Source organism: Triticum dicoccoides, chromosome 4A (assembly GCF_002162155.2).
Source record: "Triticum dicoccoides isolate Atlit2015 ecotype Zavitan chromosome 4A, WEW_v2.0, whole genome shotgun sequence".
Lineage (NCBI taxonomy): Eukaryota > Viridiplantae > Streptophyta > Magnoliopsida > Poales > Poaceae > Triticum > Triticum dicoccoides.
This window is the reverse complement of record NC_041386.1, coordinates 92747150-92763980: the sequence shown is the minus strand read 5'-3', so window position 1 is coordinate 92763980 and position 16831 is coordinate 92747150. Positions and strand designations below refer to the sequence as shown.

General features: G+C 48.6%; 1 protein-coding gene and 1 long non-coding RNA gene across 13 annotated transcripts; one reads left to right on the top strand and one right to left on the bottom strand.

The window, feature by feature from the left end:
• Positions 1-6039: 6039 nt before the first annotated feature.
• LOC119285179 lies at positions 6040-11559 on the bottom strand. 12 transcript variants are annotated; one of them, XR_005139375.1, is made up of 11 exons: positions 10884-11552; positions 10698-10800; positions 10339-10411; positions 9850-9986; positions 9690-9784; positions 9163-9545; positions 8857-8890; positions 7116-7213; positions 6810-6917; positions 6353-6501; positions 6040-6264 (listed from the first exon to the last, which is right to left on the bottom strand). It is a non-coding gene; the product is annotated as an uncharacterized LOC119285179 (long non-coding RNA). The 12 variants fall into 12 exon arrangements; XR_005139378.1 differs by having other exon boundaries at positions 6040-6501; positions 9163-9266; positions 9354-9545; XR_005139380.1 differs by having other exon boundaries at positions 6040-6501; positions 9163-9266; positions 9399-9545.
• A 2091-nt stretch (positions 11560-13650) lies between these two features.
• LOC119285178 lies at positions 13651-15552 on the top strand. The gene has a single exon (XM_037564409.1). It carries the CDS (start codon positions 14134-14136, stop codon positions 15223-15225), a length of 1092 nt encoding a protein of 363 aa, XP_037420306.1. The 5' UTR covers positions 13651-14133; the 3' UTR covers positions 15226-15552.
• The last annotated feature ends 1279 nt before the right edge of the window (positions 15553-16831 follow it).

Below are 16831 nucleotides of genomic sequence, written 5' to 3'. Positions count from 1 at the left end.
TTTGAAATACTGGCCCGGATCGGTGCAGTGGCTTACAAGCTGAAGCTGCCGGACAACTGCAGAGTACATCCAGTTTTTCATGTCTCCTTGCTCAAGCGCCATGTCAAACCAGACCAGCAGGTATTGTCTGTTCTTCCTTCAACAACAGCTCACCTGCAGGTTCCGTCTTACTTCATCGATCGTTGCTTGGTTTCTCATGGGGACAAGACGGTGGCTCAAGTACTGGTCAAGTGGAGCCATTCTCCAGCATCGTCGGCAACCTGGGAAGACCAAGACATGCTGAAGCAACAATTTCCGCGCACACCGGCTTGGGGGCAAGCCGTTTTCCTTCCAGGGGGGATTGTCAGCAGCACTGACCAGGACACATCGACAATGCCTGAATCGCTACAGAAGGATCCGGCAAGCGCAGAACAGGCCAGGCCCAAGAGGAGAGCTCAGGCGTCAGCAAGGTTGCGAGGCCTAGAACGGGCCCGCTAGTCACTGTCTATATGATGACTTGTCCTGGTTCTGTAACGGGTGGCTGGCGGCTTCGGCCGAGGAATGGATAGGATAGCTGGCGTGAGTGAATTGGCTGTAATCTTCCTCCTCTCTCGTTGAAACTCGCATGAACAGAGCTGAGATCTGAGTGAATTCATAGTTAATTTTGAGAAAACCAAGCTTGAGCTTACAGTCACTTGTTGGAATATCTAGAAAGACTTGTATTTGGGAACCGGGAGTAGCTAGCAGGCTTCGGTTAGACTTTTCTGCATCGAGCACATGGATAGCGAAAGGCTGCATGCATTCAGATCAGAATGGACGATCGGCAGGCGGTCTTTCGTTGTTGTTGTGGGCTACAGCTCGTCTAATCAGGCGTACACTAACCATCTTCTCCCTCCCTCCTGCAGACTTGTCGTACAGCATTACTAGCTTCCACACATGTGCTGACACATACGTGAAAGAATCGTACGGCGAACACCCAACGGGGACGTTGGACTTGTCAAAATTTCCCCGTCTGCTTCCACACAGACCCAGATGCGGGCACCGACCACGTGTACGTAGCGCCCCACGCAGCAATTCACCGATCTAAACAAGCTGCGACGTCACCCGGTGACAATGTAAATGACGACGCACGCCGCTGGGTGCAAAACAAGCACTGACTTTTTTTTTCCCATGAAAGGGGCCACATGCATGGCCCCCATTTTCACCAAGGAAAATGGAGTCAGAAAACGAGCACTAACTCAACCGATGCATGTGCGAGCTCTTCCCACGAACCCCTGCATATGTGCCTGGAGACGCAAATGCGCGGCTAAGGCGAGCGCACCGTGCTGCCGTTTTAATCCCTTGGATGCTCGTCGCTACTCGACATGGATCACACCCGATCCAGTGCAATTGGGGATCGTTGACGAGTATCGAGAGCAGCCGCCCCCTACAGTTCACGGTAACACGCCTCGTCCCCGTGCTATATGCTTTCGAAGCGCACCGGGTGGTTGCAAATGGTTTTTCTCTGGGATGTGGTTAGGTCTCAGTTGACTAAGATTTAGCCAAATCTCAGTCAAGTTATACAATATTCTTTTTAGAAATGGAGAAGGACCCCGGCCTCTGCATGACGATGCATGTAACTATTTTATTAATTGTTCACACAAGACCGTACAAAATCATACAACAGTAAGATTAAAACCCCTGTCTAGGCAACATCTGTCGGTACTCCTAACCAGTTGATGAAGGGGCGCTGATAATCTGAGGCTAATATCAAACATATCTCGCATCCAAACCTAACAGCTAAGACCTGAGGTCCCAATCAGGACGTCTGCCGGGTATGGGGTACCCACCAGTCCGGCGCACTCCTCAACCAGGACGCCTACCGGGTATGAGGCCGCCGTAGGCCGCAGCCACCTGCCACTAATCCATCTTCAGTGTTGTACTGCTGTATCTACCTTGCCCGGTCTCGCTGCCGTCGACGCCATCATGGCGCCAGACGGCTCCACCGCCCTGCGCTCATCCATCCAGTCGCATTCATCGTCAATATGCAGCTGCACCATGCCGCCAAAACTCGTCGTCATCTATGCAGTGGATACAACGCCGCACCACCTGACAACCTCCACACCGTCGCCACTGCTGGAAGTACTCGGAGCCCACCATCCACAACATCTCTTTCCCGAACAGCAGGTCCTCCCTGGCCAGGCTTTGCCCGACGACGCTGCGGATGGCGGCGAGGATGGACAGGGGCGGAGGAGGTGCTAGAAGCGGCGGCTACGGTTTGCCCCCGGGTCGACTGCGGGGGCGACGCGAGGGGGCGAGAGTCTGGGGCACTTTATAAGACGAAAAAAAAAGGAAAATTTTGCACTGATATTCATGCAAGATCAAAGGAATATAACATGGACCGAGACATAATCAAATCTCAGTTGACTGAGACTTAGCAAGACTGTTTTTCCTGACGGAGACGGGCTAGAGCTTCGTGCGAACGAAAGACGATTCTGTTGCATGCCCAACTGTTACCAAAAGCTCGAGATATTTTACCTGTCCTGTCCTGATTAGGTTTAGGTGTGGCATCGAAAAGAAAACCGCCGCCGCTGGCCCCTGAAACGGGCGGCGGGCACGTCGCGCGATGCGTGGACGACCGATTCTCCCCGCCCAGCTGGCCTGCAGTGTCCGCATACGCGGGCGAACCTGCACCTGCACCTGCACTGCAGCGCCACCAGATTCCTCCCCCCCTCGCCGCCCGTGCGGTGGCCCGTCCATGGCACGCGCCCCACCCTACGGCCCATCGTCCTCGGCCCGGCACACGCGCATACGGCCGCGGAGTTCGAGTTGCCCGGAGCAAGACGCCGCCCCCAGCCGGCCGGCGGGTGTTGGTCTTGCTGAAGAGGCAGAGTGCCAGAGGACTGAGCGGTGCCCGGAAACGACGCCAGCGCCTTGGTTGGATGCCAGTGTACATGCTTGGTTTTGGAGGATGCATCGTACTAGCTGCGTGTGTAGCCTGGACCCTTCCCATCTGCGCGCTGATCAGGCGTTTGTCTTGCACTCGCACAGCTAGCACGAATGACGCTGTGTTATCGTCACTTGCACCGTTGCACGTACGGTGGACACGCTGCATGCGCCTGTACTGTAATGGTGGTTTTGGGTGATTGAGGGTACAATTTGGATGATCGACAGTACTGTACCATCAATGAGCGGGCTTGTGGGTTTATAAGAGTATATCGCCTAGACTCATTAAGAAAGTTTTAACCCTTTTTTAGCAGTCTTGCTAAGTCTCAGTCGACTAGGATTTAACAAAGTCTCAGTCGATATTATATCCATCAGATGTTACATTGAGATCCGTGCAAAAATTTATTTTTTATTTTTTCCCTTTTTTCGCATGTTATGCCATTTAATTGAGACTTTTTTTGCGGGGTTAAAAGGATTTCATTGCTCAACTGTTGGAATATTCGTTCCTACATAGCAGAGGAACGTCTGCAGGTCCAGACCATAACCAAACTGCAGTTCAGCCCTCTGATCGTTCGAAAGCAGCATGGGTGTGGCTAACAACGTTCTGATTCCTACCTACATGAGCAATAGAGATACCCCTTTCACCAAAGAGCCTCTTAATATCCTGAACTATCATTCTATGTGGCGATCTGTCAAGGGTAGGCGACTTGATCAACTTGACCGCATCCATGCAATTCATCTCGATGTCTACCGGACGAGTAGAACATTGTAGAGCAAGGCTTAATCCTTCCTGGCATGCCAACAGCTCAGCCTGGAGCGGTCCGGAACAATGCAAGATGAAACGACAAGCGGAGAAGATAATGTTGCCGTCATTATCACATAGGATCATATCGACTCCTGCTAATCCACCATCGGTGTCAACGAACGACCCGTCAACATTCAGCTTCACGCGATCGCCCGCGCGGGGCAGACCGCTGAACCGTGGTTGCACATTGTGTTGCTGTATTTATCATTGTAGAACTATACCGAATCGGCGGCAACATCATCTTCCCTTTGATGATGTCAGTGGTTGGAAAATGATTGATGCATCGAAGAGATTCATCATAGCTAATTAGAAATCTGCAGGAAGCTTCAATTGAAGGTGGTAGCTTATGATGTACTATTTCATTACGTACATACCAAGCTAAATGTTGATTAAGTAGTTGCATGTTCCAATTTCCTCGGTCGTCCAGGTGCGGCAAATTTTCGTGTTTGGACCCTTTTCTGAAACCTATTTGAGATTTGACCCTAGTTTGAAAAAATTCGAGATCTGACCCTTTTGTTACCGCCAGAGTCCATGGCGGTAGGGTCTAACAGCCTACCGCCAGGGACTTTGGCGGTAGAAAACATTGCCACCGCCAACCGGGCTGGCGGTAGCCTGCATAACCCTACCGTCAAGGTGCTTGGCGGTAAGCACAAGCATGCGCTGTGTTCAATACTTAGGAGTTTTTTGACGATAGGGCATGCAACCATACCGCCAGGGACCTTGGCGGTAGACTGTTATACCCTACCGCCATGATCTCTAGCGGTAGCAAAAAGGTTAGGTCTCAAAAAAAATTCAAACTAAGATTAAATCTCAAATAGGTTTCAAAAAAGGGTCAAAACACGAAATTTAGCCTTCAGGGGCTCGCTAACATGAGCAGCGCCCTGGAGCTCGCTAACTGAGACAGTGAGACTTGATTAAATCCTTTAGTTGTATGAAAGTTTAACTTGTAATAGGATGATGTTACACGTGCACACGGTCCGTACTGCGTCAACATCAGTCTTGAACGAACACAAGAGAAGAAAAGCAAGGAAAATCATTGCCAGTGGCGCCGACACATGCATAATGAGGAGTTCTCGGAACTTGCAAGCATCTGCGCCATACGTTGTCCATTCGAAGTCAGAAATGCAGCTAAGCAATCTGGTGCTTTTCCGGCTTTTCTCTAGGTTTTATTTACTTATTTCCCTCGCACCGAACACATGCATTGGCTTTGCATACCAGCGGCGATCCAAGCGCACTTCTATAACCTTGTGTTGAACGATGGTTTCCTGACTAAAAGTTCCGAATTTAATAATGCGGAAAATTAGGGGCGAACTCTCTGGTTCGAAAGAAGCGAACACCTTCTGCCACCATGTGATGCATACATCTGTGTGCGGGCGAGATGCGCTGCGACGAAGAGGATTAGAGATTTAGAGGAAAGGCGGTAGGAGGAAGTGCATACGAGCATCTCCAATAGATAACGTAGACATGTAAATACTCAAAATTTACATCATTTAGCCCTCAAAACAGTGCTTTAACAGTGATGTAGATAAAAAAAAAATCTCAGTTTATACTCTAGATGTAAAACACATCACTTGGTGATACAAATCTAAATCACCAACTGCCGCACGAGTAAAATCAAATCACGCCGCGCGAACGCCCAACCGCCAAGCAGAAGTTTTCTGCCGCACGCTCGCCCTCCCGCCTACCGCAGGCTGCTATGGACTCCTCTCCCCGATTCCGCAGCAGCCACCGTAGCTCCGCCGCACCTCCCCATGGGCCATGGCTAGCCCCGTGTCTCCCGCCGTTCCCGACACCGTCGTCGCTGCCATGCCACCCCCAAATCACCGTCCCGGATTCACACCCCCTCCCCCCATTTGGTGGCCGCCGAAGAAGAAGAAAGCTGCCGCGGCCAAGCCATGTGGTGGCGATGCGAAGCGGTGGCCGCGCGAACCCGCCGCCCGTCGGAATGGGTGCGCTATAGAAGAAGACGAAGGCAAGGGAATACATTATCAATTGAAGATGCTCTAAAGAGGGTGATGCCTGTAGATGGAGGCGTCACATGAGAGCAAAGTAAGGTCGGACTAGGAGCGCCGGCAGCGGACCAAAGGAAGTGTTGTTCCATTACACGTGGCACGGTGATCACAATACCACGTTTCATCTTTGAATCTTTATTCCTTTACTAGATGACTCGTTGCGCCAATGGCGCAAAGGCCGAGAGGGAGTCAAGTATTGTGAGAATATTTAGACACCCAAATTGAAAACCAAATGTGGCCAACACTCCCGGATCCTTTGCTTGGAAGCCGCCTTTTCGCACCGGATATAACATAGATACATGATTTTTCAAGAGCAAATTTCAGAGAAAATATAAAGCATGTAAAGCTTTAAGTTGTACTATTAAGACCATACCACACATTTAGTTTCTTTGAAAATCTAAAGGTCTAAGAGGATGGTACATATGAGAAGCTGTGAATCCACAACAAAAAACTAAACTAACTTCCAAACAAACATTTCAAGTTTGGAAGCCACAAAGAAGCAGCCCAAATCTCTCATTGTAGTGCAGGTACATATCCTTAATCCTGCATCCACAACCCAGAATTTTTCAACACCTAAATCCACGAAATCCAACCGAAGGAAATCATGGCAGAAACATGCGCCGTGGCTTACGTCTCCGAGAAGGAATTCTTGGCATTCTTGTGTAGGTTGGACACAACAATCGCTTACGTCTCCTAGAAGGAATTCTTGGCATTCTTGTGCAGGTTGGACACAACAATCCTCGCTGTGAGCCCATAATTTCAGTCTTCTTTAATCTCTAACTGAACCAAATAATAAAAGCTTAAGCTTAAGCATCCACACACACTGAAAATGCAAAACAAATCTCACATAAAACTGTCCCAAGTCAGATACAGGGGAAACCAAGGTAAGATGATCATATTTCTTATAGGAAACAATAACCATAGGTAAATACATACATTATTGTCCTGTTAGAATGCACTTAGTTGTACTTCAAGTGGTACTGGGACATGAAACTAAGCCATTGAAATTTTTGAAACAGAATAGATGATAACACCAGTGTAGGCCATGAACAAGAATACAAAGAAGAACATAATCAAGAATAACCCACCTCGACCGAAGCAACGGTTGATCAACAACAGGAACCTGAACCTCGTGATGCTAGACCATATATCTATGGTTACCCTTTTTATTTCTCCCGCCTAACCTAAGTAGTTATCTGGACAAAATAGGGAGGCATACTTCAACAAATCAGTTCTTAATAATTATAGAATGCCCTGTATTAAAGGAAGTAAAATAGGGAGGCACACTTCAACTTTCATAACTGCATGTAAACTCAGCAACTAACTTCATATACCAAAGTGTACAATTCTCAAGTTTAGCTACACAGACGAAAACAGGGACAGAGGGCGTGCACCTGAAACCTGACGGAGTTTGCTTCGGCCTCCCTCTCAATGGCCAACCCAGAACATAATCATCAACTATGCGCGCCTCCCCCATGTACTTCACAAGCATCTATAAAGATGGAATTGACATAAGCCATAAATCACAAGTTCTTGGCACCAACGGCAATAGGGTGTCGTTTTAAACAATGTTCAGAATAATGGCTCTGATGAATCTTTTAATGCCTACATCAGACACATCTAAACTGAATTTTGTTTGTTTTTTCTACAACTAAGAAGTTGGAAATTGACAATCATGTATATAGATCAAGGAAAAGTAGAGTAAAAAATGGATCACAATTATGCTAGCAGCAAAGTATTCTGGAAATGGAAAAAAAAAGAAACGCAAGTTAGATCATTCCAGTCAAGTGTTGCAAGTATATCTTTCAAGCTTCGAAAAAATAGATACGGATCAAAAGTGGCTATCGCATCATCCTGGTCATTAACATCAGAACCATAATTTTGGATTTCTGAAGTTGCAAAATACTTTCTGGAAGCTGTTGTATTGTTCAGTTTAGTTTAAAGATGTATCAGTTAAAGAAAACCGCACCTAATCAAGTTGCTGGTCCTAACCACAGAACATAAAAGAGCCAATACACATTTCACTAAATAGGAGAGGAGTAATCAATTTTAGCAATAGGTAAGTTGTAGCTGTAACTATCCAGGTATCATTTTCCTCAGCATCCTCTGTCCTTTCTTTTTTATCTTTCTCTGAAATTCTCTATTACCTCTGCGAGTACATACACATATGGTATTTGATCGCAAATAGAGCAGGTAATCGCAAGCTTATGCAAACCCAATATGCAAAGAATTAGATTTGGTACAGAGAGAAGGATACCTCTGCAGTCAAGGCGTTGCAAATACGCAAAGAATCACAAACTCAATCTTGTAGCAGGATAGGATAGGGATACACGGCCATGAATCATGTAAGAATTTTGACAAGCTAAAGAAATGTGAAAAGGAAGCGCCTTGTATGTAAAAGCTTCTTCTTCTTTAATTTATGAAGTTCCTAGACCTTGGTACACACAGGTTGCGCATTCTCGACTTTTTGCCTGATGTGAAAACTATCTCATACCAACGGAAATTGAGTAGTAAAGTATTTTAAGCAAGCAGGGGGCGGGACACCTAACGATCTTTCTTTGGAAGACAGATTTGGGAGTAAGGTGTAACAAAGGATTCTTAATCATGTTCAGTTTTTTAGGTTACATATGAAGATTTTGGTTTACTGAATGTCTTTACCTTAATAGTTTAAAAATGTCACATTTATAACCCAAGCACAAACTCGACCAGAACATCCACAAGCATGCATAATGATAAAGCAAAATTTAGATGGAAAATACTCGATGCACTGCATCAGCTATTCAACATGGCAGAAAAATTTAACCATAAAATTCACACATCCCACTGGGCATTCCATGGAACAGTAGTAGCGAATTCACTAAATGGGCAGCTCAATCTTTGTTACATGTTTTAAGCATCTCCCTATCTTTCAAGGCCACACTTCAGCATCTACAAAGTAGTGAAGTGGAAAAGAACTTTTTTGTCGGCACATTTATGTTAGAGGAGAACCATTTAATCATTTGAGGCAATTGATCATTCTAAATAAAGTACCAACTGTATGGAGTAAAAAATACAGATAGTAAATCCACCCAAATTAGATACACAATCTACTTTAAGCAAGACATTACAATAAACATTTGTGGTAGGAAATCTCACCAAGAACTTGTTTCAGCGATTTAACCGCCTCCTCCTTGGCAAAGATGCAACCACAAGGCAAGAGAAGAATCAGACGGCATGGCAAAGTCATAGATTCTCCACATTGCTCAATACAACTCATCGAACAGTTTTGTAATATGGCATGAGTGAACGAAAACAAAAGGCAATGGTTCAATTTAAGCTACCACACAATCTCTATGGAAATATTGGTTATTTCTGTCCTTCAACAAATTGATTATGATATAACCATAAATAAAATCTACTATCAAGAGATAATATAGAAAAAAGTGAGTAACGAAAATTTACCTTAACAATGATAAACACTGGAAACTAAAGAATGTCAGAGAAGGACAGATCTTCATCAGATGAAAAGCAACCTGAACTCGTTGAGTGTGTGTGCTTCCATCAACCTGCAAAGATAATACCACAAAAAAACTGTTTGTTACTCAAAAAGGACGACGTGGAAGAAGAGCAAGGAACAAAGATGAGGCCATCACCCGGGTCAGCGAAGCTGCAAAGATCTTCATCGGATGAAAAACAACCTGAACTTGCTGAGTGGCCGTGCTTCCTTCAACTTGCGAAGATCATACCACACACAAAAAATTGTTTGTGTTACTTAAAAGGATGACGTGGATGAACAACAAGGAAAGCTGAGGCCGTCACCAAGCCATCCACGCTGCCTCTACCACCTTGATAGATAAATAAATGTGATCAAATTTCTGAAGCAACACACATGATCCAAGATCCAAGACGTGCAGACACAAGTACCTAAAACTGCACAAATCACACATGGACAAATGGCTGAATCGAGCTCATGGACAAGAATTTCATACCTCCACCAACTCGGACAACAGCAGGCGAGGAGATCGAACGCGGTGGCAGGAGGCAGAGTGGTGCGATGCGGAGCGAGGGCATAATATTCAAAATCCTGCAAAAAAAGTGACCTTGAGTCATAGCTTAATTGATTGCAAAAAACATACAACACATCTGCACCTGCTCAACTCTAGCCATGAACCTTGCTATAGGGAGATGAATAGCAAATATAGCATCAACCTTGAGAGCAAGGTGAGCAACACGTGAGATCACAAAGCTGTAGACAACAAAGCAAACAAAGGGAACCACAACAGGACCTGCAAACAAATAAAATCATATGGTCGCAACAAAACCAGAAGAACAAGCAGATGTACACTCAGAAACAACAAATAGGGGACTATATTAACAGGAAGCAAGCAAAAGACCCATTGGCCATATAAATCAATGGTTTGTTCTATTGGATGGCTAAACAACCTGCATGTATGAAAGATTAAGTACAAAGAGCAAACGGCGCTGTGGGCGTCTCCTGAATTAAAAGTAAACATTTGGAAATATCCCAAATGGTAAATCTATCACGAGAAGTTTCTTATGAATCTTTGTAGCAATTTTTTAGAGAGCATCAAACATGTAATCAGATAATTCTTTGTAAGCATGCATCCAAATTCATACTTGGACAGAGTGTAGAACAAGGGGCAGCAGATCAACACCCCCTTCAGTAAACAAACAGCCACCCCTGGCAGTACTGCAAAAGAAATCATGTAACTGAGATAAGCACTGATATAGGCATAGAATATATGAACAATCAAATTCAGTTGACCACTCTGTTCCTGCCAATGCCCTCCATGAGCTAATGAGAGGATCGATTCAATTGAAGGAAGCTTCCTCGTAGCAACATGGCCAAAACTATATGTGATTGCAAGCACACGGGATTGCTAGGTACAGATCAATTGAAAGAAATCTTAAGAACAAAAAACAAAATTTCCAAACATGCATCTTTTGAGCAGTACATGTATGTGTTGCTTATTCACCTTCTTTGCCATGGCTTGCTGCTCCAAGCACGTGCAGCCCCATATCCTCTATGGTTTGCTACTCCAAAACTGAGCAGCCCCCAAATCCTTCATTTTTACTGTTCTGTGTGTTTCTTCGTGTGAGAAAGGAGAAGAAACGACATAGAGAGATACATACGGGAGAAGGGAGAGAAGGGACGTGGTCACCTGTAGACTGTGGTCAAGCCGCCCTGGAAGCAAGGTCTCGCCCGACCTCACTGGTGCAGGCCGACGCCGGCGGTGGAAGACGACGAGCCGGCGGCACTCCTTCCGGTGGTCCTCTCCTGTCGGCCGTCGACCCCCTCTCCTCTTTCCTCTCTCTTTCTCCCTCCTCTCATGTTCTTCCTTCTCTCTCTCCCTCTCATCTTCTCTATCACGCAGATCAAATCGAGCGGCGCCGCCACCGCCCTTTGTCTGCAGGTCGTCACGCTCCTTTCGGTCACCCTCTCTTATCCGCCGTCACACCTCGGTCTCCTCTTTCCTCTATCTTTCTCCCTCCTCTCCTTCCTTGTCTCTCTCCCTCTCTCATCTTTTCTCTTCAGCAGATCGGATCGAGCGCCGCCGTTCTTTGCCGCCGCTGGAGAGGGCAGTGAAGAGGAGGAAGAGGCGGCACGGTGGAGAGCAGGGAAGAAGGGGAGGAGGCGGCGGCGGCGGCGCCGTGGAGAGGGAGGGGAGCGGGGCGGCTAGGGTTGGAGGGGAGGGGATTGGGTGTGCGTGTGGCTCGGGGCGGACGAGGGAGTGAGGAGCGAGGGGCGCGGGGCTGTGGATTGGGGCTAGGGTTCGCACGGTGTGGTGTTTTTTCTGCTCGCGTGGTGCGCTGCAACCCCACGCGCGGGCACGGTGCGGTGATCTTTTTTCCCTCGCGTGGTACAGTGCGCTCGAGGCCTTCGTTGTGACTACCTACCCCTTCATCCTTTATAAGTTAGATATCGTGGAATTGTCTATATCAATATTTCAAAAGTACTTTCGAGATGCTTTGTTATATCAACACAATATAAAATTAGCCTTTGCTATATCAATTGTCCAACCGCCGCACAGGCATTGCCGGACGTCTGCAACTAGCACCTAAGCGCCTGCTTGCTTTTTATGACAGCGCCGTCCACCCAGGACCCGTCCACAGCCAGGTACATTCCGCCCCCTGTCGATGACGTCCATGGCGGACACCACACCCAGTAGGTGTTCAGTCAAATGATGTTGAGCTTATTTTCATACGTCATGTCGTTTTTAGAGTACGAAGGATGACGGGGTACTCGACCATGGAGGAAGAGTTGTTGTGCGATGTGTGATTGGCCGTAGTCTTGGATTTCAAAGGCAGGGGCAGAAGGGGGCTCTTCTAGCAACGCGTATGATTTGTTTCACGCACGAAAGCACATTGCGCCCTCCGACATGCACATCATCCATGATCACAATGTAAATTTGTTATCGTATCGATGATACGCCATACAGACCACCATCACAAAGTTTTGTGACACAGTAGCTCGGCTGGTGGCAAGGTGGCCATTGCGCACGACAGCGAAGGAGATTGAAAGTTTTACTTCTTCTTACTCAACTTGTAGATTGAATCACTCATTTGCTCAATGTTGCTCTACACGTTGTGTAGCCCGTACGCGTTGCGGTGATGTACCACGGGATAGAGGGATGACCTTTACGTACATACACTGTTGGATGAAGCTGAAGGGGCAGTATGTGTGGGATGACATGATCCGTTCATGAGAAACTTGTTGAACATCCGGTTAATCTTATTGAATTTGAACTATTGTTGTGCTAAACTTATTTGCATGCTATGTATGCATGATTTGTGCTATTTTCTATCCGGACTTTCATGAATTATGTTGGGTTTGATGAATTTCATCTAGTTTGTTGAAACCCGGCTTGAAATGTATGCGGATATCCGGCTTTCACATTCGTGTCCGCGGACTGACCCACCCTGCCCGCGGACGGATGCGAGAGGAAATTTACGGGTCAGCGTTGGAGATGCCCTTAGTATTCTTAGATCTGTAATAACATTATAAGATGGAGATGCATAGCGTAGTCCATGGAAATAAATTACAAGGTAGATTCGGCCTGTAAGACAAAGATTTCAAAAGGGTTGAACTCCCTCCGTTCAATGGTCTCTATAAGTATTCTCTGGACAATATACACGGGCAATCTATTCCATTCCATGTCAACTTATGAATTATACGGGTAAAAAGAAAGAAAAAAAAGGAACATGTTCCTTGATGCATGAAGTAGGAAATGCCCCCAGACTAAATGGAGGGGCGGCATTTGCTCCCAGCTCTCTCCACAATCGATGCCTTCAATTAAGTACACTTTGAGGCTTTTGTATGACGATCAAATATACTACTCCTACAATGCAAAGGGAATTGACTTATATAGCTAAAAAGGAAAACAATTCGCGGTCTCTTTTGTTATTAGTGGCGATTCCATGTTCCGGTTGCTTGCTAAAGGATGGACTTTTCGGTTGAAGAATAAAAGGGTGTCATATAGTAGTACATAACTAAACAGAAATGGTTGGGCTATTTCTCATGGTGCCGATTTCGAAATCAAGTCCGGCCACGCTTGAGCGCAAAATGATGAGAAAATCTTGACATGGCTTGGTAACCGGCCGTTTCAATTGGATTGGAAGAGTGATAAGATGATATGAATATTGTCCCCGCCAAGAAAGAAGGAGATAATATAGATGCCGAGGCACCTGCCTCTGTGGAACACCGTAGATGAAAGATGCAAACATGTTCATTCGGTGATATAGCAGTGCGCGTGTGGTTTTGCCCGATTTTTTGGCAGTGGAGTGCGCATATGTCACGGAGGGGCCCTCCCACTGGCGGCAAAAGTATCTGTTCCCCCCCCCATGCTAGTGGGATATGTGGTGAGCAGCGGCGCAGCCCCCCTACAAATACCCCCCGCCCCTCCCTCCGGTTTCTTATCGTGTGTGCGCGCCTCCCAGCCCCCAGCCGAAGCGAGAGCGAGAGCGAGCGGAGCCCCTCTCCCTCCCTCCCTCTCCCCCGGCACAGCCAAACGACGAGTCAGAAACAGCGCGAAACCCAGACGCGCGTTAGAGTCAGTCTACCGAGCTTATCCCTCCGCCGTCCTCCTCCGCCTCTCGTCTCCTTCACAGTTCACACACACACACGCCCTGTCAGTCAGCCAGTCAGCCAGTCAGTCAGTCGGCCGGTCAAGCCAAGCCGCCCGCCTCCGCTTCTATCTCGCCGCCGCGTGCCCGCTCCCGGTTCGCCCCCCCTGCTCCCTCTCTCTCTCTCTGTTCGTGTGCCTGCTCTGCTCTGCTCTCCCGAACCCCGGTCACCACCAGGTGAACCAGCCCAGCACCAGCCACTCGATATAAACGCACGTACTCTTCCCGCAAAGCAGCACTGTACCCTAGCTAGTAAGTACCTGTGAGCCACCTGCGACGCGTCGAGACATGGCACTCACGGCGCTCGAGACCGCGGAGCGGCGCCTGCCGTGCCACGCCGAGCAGGCCGACGCCGGCGGCAAGGTGGTGGCTGCTGCTGCTGCTGAGCAGGCCGTGCCGCTGCAGGAGGCGGACCACGGCGGCCGTCTCGAGAGGGACGACATATGGAACATGATCCAGTCGCAGAAGCCCGCGGCCCCGGCGTTGACGCCGAAGCAGGCGCCGTACGTGCCGGCCCCCGTGCGCCGCTCCTCCAGCCTGCTCACCCAGAAGAGCCTGGAGATCTGCACAGAGAGCCTCGGCTCCGAGACCGGCTCCGACGGCTTCTCCGACGCCGCCGACCGCTCCTGCCCGGGCTCCGACGACGACGACGGCGAGGGCGGCGCCGACGGGGTGGCCGCGCGCGCCATGCCGCCCCGCGCGTTCCCGCCGCCGCTGCCCTCGCTGGCGCGCCGCACCGTCGGGTCGCTGCAGATGAGGCAGCACCGCCGCGACGGCCGCCTCGTCGTCGAGGCCGTCCCCGTGCTGTCCAACACCCTGTTCCGCGCGCAGCGCCGTGGCGGGCGCCTGCTCCTCTCCTTCGCTGACACCGCCGCCCCGGCCGAGGACGAGGGGAAGAACCGCGCCCAGGAAGCCGACCAGCAGCAGGCCGACGAGCAGACCCGCGAGGAGGAGGAGGAGGATGACGGCGAGGAGGAGGTCCAGGTCGTGGACAGAGGCACCGTCGTCGAGGTCAAGGTCAGTACGCAGCCCCAGGCGCACAACAGTGGGGCGCGGGTGCACCGCTCCTCGCTCGTCATCAACAAGTTCGTCGGCGCCGAGCCCGTCAACGCCTCCGAGATCAATGACACCGCCGCTGCGCCGCAGCAGTCGCCCAAGCCTCCGAGCAGTTCGGAGGCCGCAGCTCCGGCTCTAAGCGCGACCGCGACGCTGCCTGGCCCGGAAGACGACGGCAGTGCTGCCACGCCCTGCGAGGGCAAGGTGCTGATGACGACGAGGAGGCGGCGGAGCAAGCAGGAGCTCCTCAACCACATGCGCCGGTGCGGCCAGCTGAGCGGGCAGCTCTTCATATGGGAGCCGCGCGTCGCCACCTCCTCCTGAGCCGATCGTCGCGCACGGCGCGCCGCCGCCGCCGCCGCCTCCTGATGCCGCCCGATTCCATGCCTCCACGAGTGCCCTGTTTCTGTTTGTTTGTAGCCGTTGCTGCTGCCGGTGTAACGTAAGCGTGCGTAATATATGGATGTTTGTGTTAGTAGTAAGTGATAATCACGTCACGTGATTGGCTTAGCCATATGAGCGAGTGAGAGTGAGAGAGGTGGTAGATTGCTTTGGTTTATCCCCGTGCCTCCGCGCACGTGTTGTATCTACTTGCGTGCTATCCAGTGGTCATAATTTAAGATAAACATGAATGTTTGTGTGATTCTATTATTATTCTAGAGTTGAACAAACTTCATCTGTTAAACAAATTACGGGTATAATAAAAAATAAAAAAATAAACAACACAATAACAAAAATCACCATTTTGTCCGGTTCCTTCTAAACCGGCCTGAACCGGCGAACTAAGACCAAAAGGACGATAAGACACACATGTAGATGGGGAACACGACTCGGGGTTGGAATAGCTTGGGCCGGAGGTCGTCAAGCAGTTTTGGGCTCCATCAATCAGTGAGGAGAAAACCAAAATCTCTTCATTCTTTCATAGAATGATAGGAAGCAGGGCTGCAGGGTTTAGGTAAGAAATAGAGGGTGCCGGTGAGGCGGAAAAAGAACAAGGTGATTGAGTTGATGCCAAAGAAGTGGTCGGGGGAGCCATTGCTGCCTAATCACCTGTCAGTCTTGCATGAACTCTTGCACTAATCCATATTCTACTCTTCCTTGTTTGTTCTTAGATCTTTTTGCGGGTGCGGTTGGGTATGCTCGTCGTAAGAAGACCAAAGGCAATGATGGTATAACCAGGTGTGTTCACAAGGCTAACAAGTCTAGTCAGGAATAGAGTTAAAGCGCATCACCTAAATTTTCTAGGGTCAGAGGGCAACCTCCAAGGCTACATGGATTCAAGCCTTTGAGTCTGAGTTAGATGAGGAATATGATTCTCAGGAAGATGAACACTACGTGGCTGGTGGGCACGAGGGTCAAGAGGATGAGATCGAGGAAGATGATGTTGACTTTGATGTAGAGAATGAAGATCATGATCTGATAGCCATTGCAGATCTTAATCAGATTGGCAAGCTGGAGTACCTCGTTAAGCGTGAGCAGGATCCATGTATTCGTGACACGGATCCCAATGTTTGTTCTTGTTTCTGGAACAATATCCAACAATGGGTTTATGAGGAGATCCTCAAGGTCAAGAAGTACAAGATTGCAGTTCATCGGAGTTTGGATCTTGAGTTCATGCGCACCAACACACAACCATATCCAGATCTGCACTGGGTTGTAACCAATATGTGGTTGATTCCGTTGCTCACTTTTGACAAGACATTCAGTGAAGACCTCGTTCTCCAATTCTTTTTCACAATGTATTTTTGGGAGAGAGGAGGGTAGATCTTTCAAGTGGACATCCCAAACTGCCTGGATACGAGCTTCTATGGCTTCTCCATCACGAGAATGCCCTTGCTTTTGGTTATAAGGAGCGCTTTGAGTTCACCATTGGCTCTATGCCAACATGACACCAAAGTAGGATGCTCTTCATTGTATCTTTCGCTCTTCT

Bases quoted from the DNA above. Each gene is read 5' to 3' on its own strand.
- LOC119285178 (XM_037564409.1), top strand. From the start codon at position 14,134: ATGGCACTCACGGCGCTCGAGACCGCGGAGCGGCGCCTGCCGTGCCAC.